At 38.2% G+C, this 15,540-nt stretch overlaps 1 protein-coding gene across 1 annotated transcript in view; it reads left to right on the top strand.

Moving 5' to 3' along the window:
* ITGA9 (integrin subunit alpha 9) overlaps positions 1 to 15,540 on the top strand; it is a 190,181-nt gene that overhangs the window by 15,046 nt on the left and 159,595 nt on the right. Inside the window, exons 2-4 of the mRNA XM_053466129.1 lie at positions 1,075 to 1,202; positions 3,900 to 4,006; positions 14,458 to 14,581. Of these exons, the coding sequence (XP_053322104.1) occupies positions 1,075 to 1,202; positions 3,900 to 4,006; positions 14,458 to 14,581 (359 nt within the window). The remainder of the gene's footprint in view (positions 1 to 1,074; positions 1,203 to 3,899; positions 4,007 to 14,457; positions 14,582 to 15,540) is intronic.

Genomic DNA, 15,540 nt, shown 5'->3' with positions numbered 1-15,540 from the left:
GGCATATTTTAGTTCAGCAATTCTTAAAAATGGACATGGTCACCACTTGGCTAATTTTACTGATATGTTAAATCAGGCATACCACAATTATTTTTGTAATGAGCAGCTAATATCAAGTACATGATGTACATTACTACATTAAGAAGGCAGTTGATTTTCTCTCTATAAACCGTGTAAGCTTTCCATAAAGGAAATAAATTACATTACAGGAGATGTGGTCAAGTATAAGTCAGTTAAGTTAAAATAATTGGGTTCCTAGTAATGTCTGATCTATACATCGTACAATTATTTCAAAAAGGGAACTCACATTTCACATGTTTCACATACCTTTACTTTCGTTCTAATGTTTTAATGATGCGTTCTGATGTGTGGGATTTTTATAATTTCTTTTCCATCTATATATTTGTTTGAGTGTTGACGTTATGTACACATATTTCTTTCACACCATTGCTATGTCCACTTTAATGCTCTTCAAAAGAGTCCTTTGAAGTTACTTCCCTGAAAAAAACCTCACTCAATTAAAGTTTGTATAAATCTCTCTTTACACAAGAGGTAAAGTGCTGCCGGCACTTCCACCGGGGGTTCTATAAATGAGCACGGGAAGGTCATATGATGCCGGCGCTCCGTCATAGAAACCCCGGCAGAAGTACTGGCAGCAGAGGTTGTCTGCGTGCATGGCACAGACCTTCACCGGCTGCCCCACTAGACACCAAGCAATCTGAAGCAAAGGGTCCTATGCAGCGATGCGGGGGATCTGGATCTTAGTCTTGCATTCTATTTGAGGTCTGATTAGAAGATGACCTCGAATATAAGACAATTAAAAAACCCTGTCTTATAATCAAGCAAATACGGTAATTCAAAAGTTCTACTTGCTTCAATTAAAAAATAATGTTCGGCATGCTCTGCATACTATTATAATCCTCATTAATTAGTTTGGGTCTATTAGATGCTTTGTGATGAATATGTGATATTTTCTTTTTTTTCTTTATTTCAAGAGATTACAATAGTGATATGGACCTCTTAATGTAATTTTAACAGGAAAATTTAATTTGATGTACTATATTTTTATTTTAGGGTACTGGTTGGAGCACCAGAAGCAGATTCGAAATTTAGTTCATCCATGAAGACGCCAGGAGCAATTTTTAAATGCCGTGTCCACAGCAACCCTGACAGAAGATGCACTGAGCTAGACATAGGAAGAGGTAAGTGACCCTTAATCATTTAATTATTATTATTATTATTAACTATAAAGCACCACCATATTCTGCAGTGCTGCACAATTGTATCCACTTTAACTTTGTAATCACCATTAGTAATCACCATTTTTTATTCAAACGTTAAGTGAAATGATTAGGAATGACCCACAAAAAGATAGACGAGTTACAAGAGCAAAACGCAATGTGAAATGTTTTGCTTAGAAAATTATTGGTATTTTGTATATATTAATTTTATTAATGAGAAAGATGAACAAACACAATTGTAGGAAGAGCGTTCTGAGAGGGATCTATTGATTGTTTGCTGTTCCTCCTCTTAGAGGTGATTGCGTTTTGCCTGGTAAACTAGTAAGAAGGAGCAGACAGCATACTTTTTTCTTGTTTATCTTTCACGCATACCTTTTACTACTACAGCAGGATAGATGTTGTCAATGAACATCCATGCTTAGTGGCTGAATAAGCACCAAATACATAAATGTTGATGTCATAAATATAGAACATAATAATGTCAACCTCTATATACGCATTTTTTGTGAGGAGGCCTGCATGCCATTAGTAGAAATACTAGTAATGAAACAAACTGTGTTTCAGATGTTTTGACAGGTAGCCATCTCTTCTGTGCCACAAAAGACAGATGAAGTGTTCTTCAATGCCATAGATTAATTTTATTGCCCCAATTAAAATGTTTTGTTACCACAAACCATAAACTGATAGAGTAGCAAGCTGCAAAAGAGCATACCTCCCAACATTTAAAAATGTGAAAGAGGGACACTTTTTTTTTTTAAATCTCGCAGAACTCACCAATACAAGCAATCACACTTTACAATGTCGTGCTTGCATCGCAACTTAAAACACGCTTCATTTTTGTCAGCACAGTCATGCATATTAAAAATAACCAACACATTGAATTTAATTCCCATGTGGTTCAGCCAGACATACTACTTCCATGATGCTGGCTGAGAGTCATGGGAAGTGCAGCAACAGTAAAGCTGCAGATGCTAGCTGTGAACTAAAATGTCCATGATTCTCAGCCAGCCAGGTGTCCACCATAATGCTGGCTGAGCATCATTGGAAGAGTAGTCCACAGCAGCACAGATTTTTTTTTATTAAAAAAGGCTAATGTTAGCCTCCCTCCCAGGACCCCTACACACTGCCTTTACACACACCTGCCCATAAACACACATATACACATACACTGCCTTTACACGCACACATATACACTCCCCTTACACACACCTGCCCATAAACCCATATAAACATACACTGTCCTTACACACACGTATACATGTACACTGCCCTTACACACACAAATACATGTACACTGCCCTTACACACACATATACATGTACACTGCCCTTACACACACAAATACATGTACACTGCCCTTACACACACAAATACATGTACACTGCCCTTATACACACATATACATGTACACTGCCCTTAAACACACATATACATGTACACTGCCCTTACACACACAAATACATGTACACTGCCCTTATACACACATATACATGTACACTGCCCTTATACACACATATACATGTACACTGCCCTTATACACACATATACATGTACACAGCCCTTACACACACACACACAATGTACACTGCCCTTACACGCACATATACATCTACACTGCCCTTACACACACACACATATACATGTACACTGCCCTTACACCCACACATATACACTGCCCTTACACGCACATATACATCTACACTGCCCTTACACCCACACACATACACTGCCCTTACACGCACATATACATGTACACTGCCCTCACACACACACACCTATACACTGCCCTTACACACCAGCTAACAAATAACTATACTGCTCATACACACACTGGCCCATACACATACACAAGCTCACAAACACATACATACACATAAACTGCCCTTACACTCCTTTCTCCCCATCTCTTATCTCTTACCTCTTCCTCCATCCTTCTTCCTCCCTCCTGTGGTGGGAGGGCGAAGTCTGTCACTTCATACCTCGCTTTACTGCTCCCTCTTCACTATGCGCCGGCTATTGCTGCAGAGCGCAGGGATGACATCATATCCCTGCGTTCGGCATTATTTGCCGGCGCGTAGTGATGAGGGAGCAGTACAACGAGGTACCTAATGTTGAGCCGACTACAGGGAGATTGTGATCTCCCAACTAGTCTGCAGGCTGCAGCTGCTGATCAGGCATCTGTGAGCCCCCCGCAGCTGCACCTGAGGTGAGTATCGCTCTTGCCTCATCCTTCATGCAAAGCAGGACAGAGGACGGGATAGACGGGACAGCGGGACAGAGACCCAAAATCGGGACTGTCCCACCTTAATCGGGACAGTTGGGGGGCATGAAAGAGTAATGTAAAATATCTAATATAACACCCTTGTATAATATTTATTTTTTGCTTTTTTTTCTTCTAGATTTTATATAGAGGTCATGTTATTTTGTATTTGTGTATAAGTAATACACAAGTCATCCGTATGTCCCCAGTACAATAATGCTTGTATTGAAATGTGGGAAGTTAATGTAAAAGGGATTTCCTTTGCTATTACTTATGTATCCCTTTGATCAGCCAGCTTCTTTTATTCACCTAAGCTTATAGCCTTAGAATCATGGTGTGCAGTCTGCCAGGACACCCTGTTTATATTGCATCTACTTTCATCTATCTGCTCTGTCCAGGAAACCGCAAAGGGACCCTCTGTGGAAAGACATGCAAAGAGGATAGAGATGAAGAGTGGATGGGAGTTAGCCTGGCTAGACAGACCAAAGCTGATGGCAGTGTGCTGGTAGGAGCAGGTTTTCCTCTTTTCTGTTAACACTATGTGCAATGCCAAACCTAAACATGTCAGTAGTAATGACTTGACTGGTGAGTGACTGTATATGTTCTTCTGGTCATGAAAGAAAATGTGTGAAACATAATTTAATAAGACTTATCAGTGATTTTTTACTTCTTTTATCCAGTGATAAACGCACGGAATTCTTAGTTGTCAAGTAAAGCTGTTTATCAAGGATCTTGTGGTCAGTAAAATGTGGGTACATTTATACCACCCACCAACACTGTAGCAACAGCTGTAGCTCATTAACAGTAGGAGAGATAGCCCTATATTTTTTTAGTGTTACTGCTTTACCCTTTGTGCTTTAATTTTTGTAAGATGTTTTGTTAACCTACATTTCATTATAGAAATAGCTAATTTGTTGTTTTTGTCAGCTAATTTACCCATTTTGTAATTTCCATTATCTAACTTACATTTTGTTAGTAGCATGCTTATGATGTATCAGAACAAAGGATGTAAGATGGCTGAATGGTTGCTTTGTTTATTTCTGAGTGGAATCGGCCTGCTAATCATATTATAGCAAAATAAAGCAGACCAAGGGTTCATGCAGGGACCACTGTTTCAGTCTCCTGACCTGTGTGATGGTAATTACAGGTCACATCAGAAGAAAAGCAGATCCCTTTTGCAGGTCATTTGCCCTTTTAGCAGGGTCAGGCCTCTGATGAAAAGGCATACTGCATGAGCTCTTTTATGTCTAATATCCTTTACTGCATATTTAAATATAAATATTTTGTATTGTATTTAAATATTAACATGGCTCTTGTTACCCGACGCATTATCTTTTTTTCTTCTTCCACAATGCCTTTAAAAAAAGAAAAGACTGCATATTAATTACACAATTAAAGTTAGGGAAGCTCATGATAATGTTTTCAATTGTTATATGTTTATCTTTCTTGTCTCATCAAATTAGTTTTTATTAGTACTTTATCAGCTTAAGTTAACTTGTAATGAGACGACAGGGATACATGCACATTGCAGCTAGGGGTACCAGCTAACTGCTGCAGTTAGGCCAGTAAAAAATCTTATAGGCAATAATGTTCCTATGTTAGCAAAACCAGCTGGTTATTTTCCCCTTATTGTAGGACGCAGCACTTTAATGCATAATTAACCACACTGGTTTCTCAAGATTATCATTAGTTACAGGCCACAACAGGAAAACAAAAGCAAATATTTTAATTAAAATATATAAAAAGAAGCATCATGTATAAATATATATGTTCTAAACAATGTAACACTACAGCACTATTAAATACATGGACATAGAAATGGGCATTTCAGCTATACATTTATTCCCTTTAATTGTATTTAATGTTATTATTTAATTGTTAAATGGTCTGAAGAAACACATATTGTAGTGTATTGGGTTATAGTGTATCGAATTGTATTGTACAATACAATTTAATAGACTAAACACGAGATGAGACACAACAGCAAATGGGGAGTTCATTTCTGGAATTATTAGAGGAAGCAGCCGTGGATACTTTTTTATTTCATGAAAACATTTGGAAATATTAACAGGACAAATAACTCCCTATTTGACCCCAAGAATATAATATATTCAATATCAAAATGTAAGTAGAGGGTTTAGTGGATCTATCCTAAGAGAATTTAACTTCCAACATTGTTTTGTGTAGAAGTGTAAAAGTAAAGTTCAGTCAAATCAAGGAATGTCAGCTGATACTTCTATCACTCATCCAAAAAATGTCACAAGACTATTCTTGATATATGACCACATGCTTCTATGCTCAAAATATTTCACTATTTTTTAAATTATATTTTAGCTTAAGAGGCAACAATATTATAAACAGCTTAGCTGTGTAATTATGACACATTCTTAAAATGGGACATTTCCACATTGGAACACAACATTTTATTAAAAGACTTATCACTATTGTTAGTCTTAATCATGTGCTTGGTTATGTTTCCATAACATGCTGGGGTATATTCACTAAAGGAAGGGTTTACAGGTAAATGGTAGTGTTTCAGCTCTTTGACTTCACTATAGATTAAGACCCCAAACCCAATGAGCTTCTGCTGCAGGAAGAGCATGGCTGGCCCTGTATAATATATAGTAAAATCAACATCTTCCCACCCATTGAATTATGCATTTTGCATGACCAACTGAGCTATTCTTTCTAGAGAAACAAGCCAGGGTTGGCCCTTCATGTGTATACTGAAGTGAATGGGTTAAAACTACAACTCTCCTATAAACTCAGGTCTTCTAGTAACTGACAGGAGCGTTTCTGCTAAATAGTTATCGACTCATGTTTCCTTTGTACCATAGATGTTCATTGTGCCACTGATTTTGGAATTACATAACCAACAAGTACATGTTTTTACGGGCAAACATGAATTAAATTGCATGTGTAAAAAATGAAGTTTTGTTCCATGTTAATTTCTTACATCACAGGATGTTCCTCTATAAACACTATTTTAAGGCCCAGCTGACATGCATAGTTGGCCGCCATCTGGATCAAGGGTTCAAAGGTCAGGTCACAGCTGAAAATCCTGTTTGATTTTCTTTGTTTATGAATGAGAGGACTAAACACAACTTAAAAAAATATTTTGTGGAATATTTTGGCAAAAATGCAAAAAAGAGTGCATGAGGAGACTGCACCATAAGATGAATATACAGTGTGTATGTATATATATATATATATATATATATATATATATATATATATATATATATATATATATATATATATTGAAAACTTAAACAACCTCAAAAATAAAGGTGCAACTTGGAGGCGAATCATGGATAGAAACAATTGCTGTTAGCAATTGCTGCACATTCCTCTGCATTGGGGGCTACAACTCACTTTCTCACACTTAACAGTGGTTTCCACCTTAGAGGTCAACAGATCCATATATAATTGACCCCTTCTGTAATGGTGTCTGATTTTTAAACATGAAAGAGTCATCCACATGTAACCTTTTAAAGATGCCATTTACAATTGTTCCCAGGAATCTGAAGCAGATTGTATATTTTTTTTTCTGTTCAGCTGTTTGGTGGCTGAGCAGCAAAGTTCACCACCAATTTATTTAAGATAGCTTGTTCTCCTGTTTAACCAATATATTATGTACTACTTACCGTATTTGCTCGATTATAAGATGACCCTGATTATAAGATGACCCCCCATAATCTGAATATTAATTTATGAAAAAAAGAAAAAGCCTGAACATAAGACGACTCTATAGGAAAAAAGTTTTACCAGTAAATGTTAATTCATGTAAACTATGTGAACAATTGTGGCATATAAGGAGGGATAAGGCATTTCAGGAGGCAGAGTGGCGTATAGAGGGTTAAAAGGCATTTCTGGAGGCAGAGTGGCATTAAGGGGTTAAAAGGCATTTCACAGAGCACTCTGCCTCCAGAAATGCCTTATGCCCCCCATTTAACACTCTCTCCCCCTCCCTCCTCCAAACTTACCTGTGCTTCTGAGTCCCTGGTGCTTAGTCCGGGCAGCGTGTAGAGCTCTACGTGATTCGCGTAGACAACTTCCGCTCAGTTGTCTACGCGAATCACGTAGAGCTCTACACGCTGACCGGACTATGGCCCGGGGACTCAGAAGCACCGGTAATTTGGAGGGGGGGGGGCATAACACATGAGGATCCAGGTCCCCTGCATCTGAGTCCCCGGTCCTTAGTCCGGGCAGCGTGTAGAACTCTACGCGAATATATAGGGATATGCCACTCTGCCCCATAATATGCCTTTTAACCCCCTTAATGCCAGAGTGGCATATAGGGGTATAAGGAATTTCTGGAGGCAGAGTGGCACATAGGGGGTCAAAATGCATATCATGGGGCACAGTGGCATATAGGGTTAAAAGGCATATCATGGGGCACAGTGGCATTTAGAGGGTTAAAAGGCATATCATGGGGCACAGTGGCATATAGGGGTGTAACGGGTTCACCAAAAGAGCTGTAGTAACTCCCAGAGATCACCCACATGTATCCTCCTGTTGTCCCCGGAATCACTTCCAGCACCAGTCAGCATGCGCACCTTGGAACCCTGCTATGTGTACCCAATAAGTAGACATACAACCTTGAACTGAGTACAGCAGGAATGAACAGTTTATTGTTGTAAAACATGGACTCATATAGCCACAGAACTTCATTAACATAAATCAACATTGATAAACAGGTACATGTAGACAACCCAACCTTTAATCCTCTTTAGCTACTGAATATCCCCCTGGCAGCTATCCTGTTAATGGGATTAGTCAACACAATGGAGTTCCTGCCTGTTTGGTAGCCAGGCTGGAGCCATCTCTGACTACCTTGGGGCCTTGTATGACAGGTCATTCTGTCACAGGGGGTATAAGGCATTTCTGGGGCATAACTGGGGGGGCAGGTTGGAAAATAGAAGGAAATAAAACCAAAATATTTTTTTCAATCATAGCTTTTATTAAAAATTAGTTTACATGAATTAACATTTACTGGTAAAACTTTTTTCCTATAGGGTCGTCTTATATTCAGGCTTTTTCTTTTTTCCCTAAATTAATATTCAGATTTGGGGGGTCGTCTTATAATCAGGGTCGTCTTATAATCGAGCAAATACGATACTTTTGTGCAGGGGAATCTCAATTTCTGCAGGTCTCTGCGCAGAGGTTTGAGTCGACTGTTAATAAACCAATGCAATAAGATCCATGCTTCTAACTCAGACAGAAATTGTTATTCTACTTAACAGCATATATAACAATTTCATACATATTTGGCCATTACCACCATGATCTATGCATAAGCTTTATGTTGTAGTTTTTGTCATTTTAAGAAAAAATGTTCATATGCCTTAGAACAAATGCCGTAATTATAAAACACAACTAAAGTATATATGAAAAATCACAATTGTTATTTCTTAACAATTCTCCAAATTAATTTTAGTTGTTCTGGTGTAGAGTGAGGTCTCACCTTGTTCTGCTAGGCAACAGACCATTTATCCTATCCAAACAAAACTGCAGTGGTATAAATAACTTTAATAGTGGCTACTAAAATAAAGATTAAATGATTTGAGACTATCTTAAAACAAACGTGTTAATACATATGCATGATAACTATGTTTATTTTGTTTAAAACTGGTCTTGGAGCTGTGCTTTATATAATTCATATTATTATGATTATATTTTATTTATATAGCATTAGCAATGTATACAGTACTTCTTATAGTGCATGCATTCAAAAGGTGTGACAAAACTAGAATTGGCAGACTAAGACAAACTGATAAATTAGGAAAACAAGGTCCTGCTTGCAAGCTTACAATCTAATTCATATTGATTATATAAGATCTATATCCTTGCCTCTTGTATTACTCTATTGTTTAGCAATTGTTTTGTAGACAACAAAGATGGCATGTGTGTGCACGTGTAAGACTATTCTAAGTATTTAACATAGGTCAGGAATCACAATCTTCTACCTTGTGTGTAGCAGATGTTTTTGTCTAGACAGTGGTAATTATGGACCCTATAAATCAATATACAATGATATTCTTCTGCCGCTAAACATGCAACAGTGGCAGATAAGAGCAAATTAGCATATGTTAAGATTTCACACCTTTGTGGCACTAGGAATATGAAGAATAAATGCTAATAGGAATTTTGTTAGATTTTGGGGTTTTTTTATGGGAATAGGGAACCATTCATGGTTGATATCAGCACACCCATGTTGTAACTTTGGGAAAGAGATGCATCGTTACAGAATTAGAAAAAAACCCTGTGATTGGAACCATCTGTTTAGAGAGACTTTGAAAAAAAAAGTATAATTTAAAGGGGGGTCAAAACCTATAGAAAATTAAAAGTATTTTAAGTAAAGATATTTTGATGTTGCGTCTACAATCTTGTTAGTCTTTATAGAATTATATTAATAAGGGGTACAGTTTTGTTGTAACATAGGGATAAGAAGAGTCTTCTGACTAATTGGCTGATTTGTAATACAGATAATTACTTACTTGATTACACCTAAACTATATAAACCTTACAGTAAAAATATATTTTCATCCCACTAGGCTCAGAACCTTCATAGCTGCTTAAAGTACACACACAATTATCTTAAAATTATCATAGAAACCGGCATTGCTGGTGTGGCCTAATGATGATCCACTGGAAGAACCTTCAACCCACATTCTGGTTGTAATTCTACAACACAGTGTTTAATTGGAAAACCACAAACCAGGGCTCTCGAGGGAAACTGTGCAGATCTAGAAGAGATTTCAGGAACAGACAAATGCAAAGTCAGAAATAAGTAGAATTGTTGAGAGTATATTGCATAAAATGTCTGCTTTTTTAAACATTAGTATTATATTTCTACAAAGTGTTTGTGTGAGTTGGTTCAATGTAAACACCAGAGTAAAAAGTTAACTGCCCCATAGAGGGAAATCATATTAATCAGAAATGAGAGAGCCATTAAACAGTCCCTGCATATATATTTGATGAAAGTGCTATTGTAACCTCCAGTTTGTAAGCTTGCAAGCAGGGCCCTTTTTATCTAATGTATCGGTTTGCCCTAGTCTGTCTACTCCTTTTAAATATATGTATTTTAAGAAGTGCTACTTAAGTTGTTGAAGCTATAGAAATATTATTATTAATAATAATAATAATAACACAGGATGCTAGACTTTTTTTTTGTTTTTTTGTTGTGTGTCTTTTCCAGCTTTGAATCTTTGATGGTGCTGTTTTCGTATTCAAATGCTTTCACCGGATACCTTATCCATATGTGATAAACTTGTGCATTGGGATTCGTACAAATTTTGGTAAATTCAGCGATTCGTATGAAGCCCAGAAAACGATGCTGGACATCCCCACATTCACTCACACTTACTCACACCCTTATTCTCCAGATGCAAAACTATATATATATAGATATATACAATTTTATGTAGTTCCTTGCAAGGGGTTAATTAAACATAATGTCCACACCCAGTTTATAAGCCACCATATTTTTTTCAGTTGACCCATCTGTAGTTTATACACACAATATTGTCTTTGTTTCTCAACATGCTTCCTTCCTGGTCAGTCTTCACATCCAGTTTCCTGTCTGGAAAGTCTGATCGTATGTGCTATGTATACATTATGTATACAAAAATCTGCATGACTTATGTTTTGGAAACAGTGAACAGCTTGTACGTTAAGTCTTGCCTGTCTAAACATTAGTGGAAAGGTTTGCTACCCAAATTGTTATGTGTAGAATCCCTTCATGCATTCGAAGCTATGATATGCATTACTGTGCACATGGTGCCTGTAATGTGCCTTCAAAAAATGATTCTCAGAACCGTTCGGGCATTCGTCAGTTTCCAATGCTCAATATTACTAATTCTAAATGTGTTTTAAAGGTAGATCATTTGTGTTATTTTCAGTAATTTGAGCAGTTTTGAAGTTGCAAGAAAAACATGTATCTTCTGTATACTGTTGATTGAAGGCCCTATATATATATATATATATATATATATATATATATATATATATATATATATATATATATATATATGTATATATATATAGTCCTCTCTATTCATTCTTGCTAACCAGGCCATGTGAATTGCTATCCAGTATGCTGGACGTATAAAGTCACATAAAGCAATCAATACTTAGTTACACATCTCACATACAGCAGTAACAAAGTATAACATTTATATGTGTCCTGGCACTAAACAGCTGATATGGTCAGCCTTGCAAACAGTAGTTCTTGGACTATAGCAGAGAAAGTAACACCCACCATCCCACGCAAACAGAGGTTTGCTACCAGCGTTCCTCAAGCCTCATTTTCTGCTGCATGGAAAACAGGAGAGTCTCCTTTAACCTATGCTAGCCTGCAATCAGCGCTGTGTTTACATAATCATTTCCTCATGTTATATAGTCGTATTGAATTTCTTGAGGGTCGGTCATTCATTCAATTGGGACCTTCACACGTTCTCGTTTAGTTTCTGGTTACTAAATCCACAAGAAGCCTTAAATGGGCACCCTCAGATGTTAGATCATTTTGGAATAAATATTAACATATTCAGTTCTCAACCATGGTATATACCGCATTTGCTCGATTATAAGACGACCCTGATTATAAGACGACCCCCCAAAATCTGAATATTAATTTAGGAAAAAAAGAAAAAGCCTGAATATAAGACGACCCTATAGGAAAAAAGTTTTACCAGTAAATGTTAATTCATGTAAACTATTACATTTTTTAATAAAAGCTATGATTGAGAAAAATATTTTTTTGTTTTTATTTCCTTGTATTTTCCAACCTGCCCCCCAGTTACGCACATCTGCCCCCAGGCTTGCCACTTCAATATGGCACTGTGGCCCATGATATGTCTTTTAACCCTCTATATGCCACTGTGCCCCATGATATGCCTTTTAACCCCCTATGTGCCACTCTGCCTCCAGAAATGCCTTATACCCCTATATGCCACTCTGGCATTTAGGGGGTTAAAAGGCATATTATGGGGCAGAGTGGCATATAGGGAGGTATAAGGCATTTCAGGAGGCAGAGTGGCATTAAGGGGGTTAAAAGGCATTTCACAGAGCACTCTGCCTCCAGAAATGCCCCATGCCCCCATTTAACACCCCCCCACCCCACACACAAACACACACACACACACTTACCGGTGCTTCCAATTTCCTGTTGTATTGCCGGGGCAGCGGGTTGACGTCTACGCGATTCGCTGCAGCCGGAAGTAGGTGGAGTTGGCAGCGGGGGTTTGTCTGCGTCCATCGTGCAGACCTTCCCCGGCTGTCAGAGATCAGAGTTCCCCGCACCAGTGCGGCACTGGTGCGGGGAACTCTGATCTCTGACAGTCGGGGAAGGTCTGCGCGATGGACACAGACAACCCCCGCTGCTAGCCACGCCTCCTTCCGGCTGCAGCGTAAGTTGGCTACGCGGATCGCGTAGACGTCAACCCGCTGCCCCGGCAATACAGCAGGAAATTGGAAGCACCGGTAAGTGTGTGTGTGGGGTGGGGGGGTGTTAAATGGGGGGGGGGCAGAAGGATCCAGGTCCCCTGCAGCAGTGCGGGGGATCTGGATCTTAGTCTCATAGTCAGACCTCTATTTGAGGTCTGATTATAAGACGACCCCGATTAGAAGACGTGGGGTATTTTTCAGAGCATTTGCTCTGAAAAAAACCTTGTCTTATAATCGAGCAAATACGGTATGTTACATATGGTATGTAGTAACCCTACAGGTGATTTAATCCTGATCGTAGTCTGTCAAAGGCCAGCAGAATACTACTTACTGCTATCAAATATACATCATTGACTAACAGAATAGTTAAAAATAGCACAATACTAGTCATCAAGCATTTTCAGCCAGATGGCCCTATAAACCACTATTGAAAGTTTTGTAGTACATTGCAATAAGATTCCCTGATTAGAAATGACTGATCTTATGTAAGCATAAAATACTAATAGTTTACAATTTTCATGCTAAGGAAAAGATGTCTGTTCAGCTCCATGTGTTTGTATAACTACTTGGGTTTTCCTTCGTGTTTTCGTTAAGGGTGTGCTAAATCCATAATTACTAAGGTGGTTTATGTTAATACGGGTAAGGAAATCAGCTGAGGAAAGTCTGTAATTTGTAGTGGAACACCGGACTAGAAATTGTGTTTAACTTTAAAATGTGGTTGTGTTATTTTTATAGCTTGAAAATGTTACTTATGATTCAGCCATTTTCAGTTTATTTGTGATTTAGTTATAAAAGCAATTGTCTGTCTTGTTTTCCTTTCTCTTCTATTTTGTATTTCACGCACAAAGTATGTATGTATATATAAACAGATTTGCCAACATCTTAAATATATACCTGGCAGAGAGGGAAAGTAAAATAGACACAGAGTTTGGCTTTTTTGGATACCTTGAAGGACTGGCTCTCGTGTCCATGTAATAAGACTGCTAAAAGTAAGATTGCCATTTTATCTTTAGATTCAAAAAAAATTGATTTTGGTGCCTATTAAATATATTATTTGTGATTGGCTGCTATCAGATAACAACTGCAACACATGGGATTAAGTCTGTAATTTTTGGTGTATAATAAAGCAGACAATATATAACTGGACATTTATGCAGTCATAGTCAACCCTTAAAATAGCTCATATTTAAAGCACAAAGTGACAAACTAATCGTCTAATTAGTAAACCTGATCATTTTTACATTTTTATACATTTTATACATATACATTTGAAGAATACACATGAAACGTGAAATAATACACTACACATTTAGAATAATTGATAGGCTATATTGTACAAAACTGTAAGGTTTTTTAGTAGGCTGTTATTTTTTAATAGTAGCTGGTAAACCTGAGTAACAGCTGTTCTTCCTGATGTTGGAGCTACTATTAGCATACAGGAAACAGTGTGTGTTTTTGCAAGAAATTATCTCCTCTGCTATAACAGGCATCTCTGTGGTATTTCTTTAGGCATGTGCACACCGGTGGAAAAATATCTACTATGAATCAGAATACATACTTCCTCATGGATTTTGTGTTATTCTGCCGCCTAACTTGCAGGCCAATGGGAGAAAATTAATGCCTTGTTATGAGGGTAAGTAGGCTTTCTTTATCTCCAGTGTCTATCCCGCTTTCCATGTGTGATATATATATATATTAAGGGTGGTTATACTGCATATATAAACATTTTTTTATTTCATTTTATTTGACACTCTGCATCCAGTTATGCACATCTGCCCCCCCAGAAATGCCTTATACCCCCTATATACCACTCTGCCTCCCTGATATGTCACTCTGCCTCCCAGATATGCCTTTAAACCCCCTATTTGCCACTCTGCCCCAGATATGCCTTTTAACCACCTATATGCAGGCCCGGCCTGGGACAAAAAATAGGCCTAGGCATTTAAGCCTGAGCAGCCCATTTTTATTTCATTATTTATTTGTTGTTAAAGCCCACCCTTCATGTACCATCTTTGCATTTACTCACTCATTCACACAAATCATTAACACATTCATTAATGCAGTCTCACAAATCATTCAAGCAATTCATCCACACATGAATTCATTAATTGTCATACGCATTCACACAATTCATCCACACATTTATTCATTTATTCTCATACGCATTCACACTACCCCCTCTCCCCATCTTATCTGCCCCTTCTCACTATGTTCCCCGTTTTCACTATGTACCCCCTTCCTCACTTCTCAATATGTACCCCCTCTCACTATCTATCCTCTCTCCCCATTTCTCACTATCTAACCCCCTCCCTCACCCTACTTACCTTGTTGCCGGAGCAAGCAGCAACTGCGACCGGGTCCGCAGCAGGGCCGGATTGACTTAGGGGCTGATGGAGCTGCAGCTCCAGGCCTCTACCTTAAAATAGGCCCAGTAGGGACTGGACTGACTAGGCCTATGCGGCCTCTACGGCCACATTAACTCAGGGCCCCTTAGACCCGCCGCAACTGCGACCGGGTCCGCCACTCTAAGGGGCCGGGAAGCACCCACCAGGGCCGACCTTAGGGGTCTGCGGCCGCACAGGGCTTAAATTA

Source organism: Spea bombifrons, chromosome 5 (genome assembly GCF_027358695.1).
Source record: "Spea bombifrons isolate aSpeBom1 chromosome 5, aSpeBom1.2.pri, whole genome shotgun sequence".
Lineage (NCBI taxonomy): Eukaryota > Metazoa > Chordata > Amphibia > Anura > Pelobatidae > Spea > Spea bombifrons.
The sequence above is the reverse complement of the archived record's forward strand: the minus strand, read 5'-3'. Positions and strand labels throughout refer to the sequence as shown.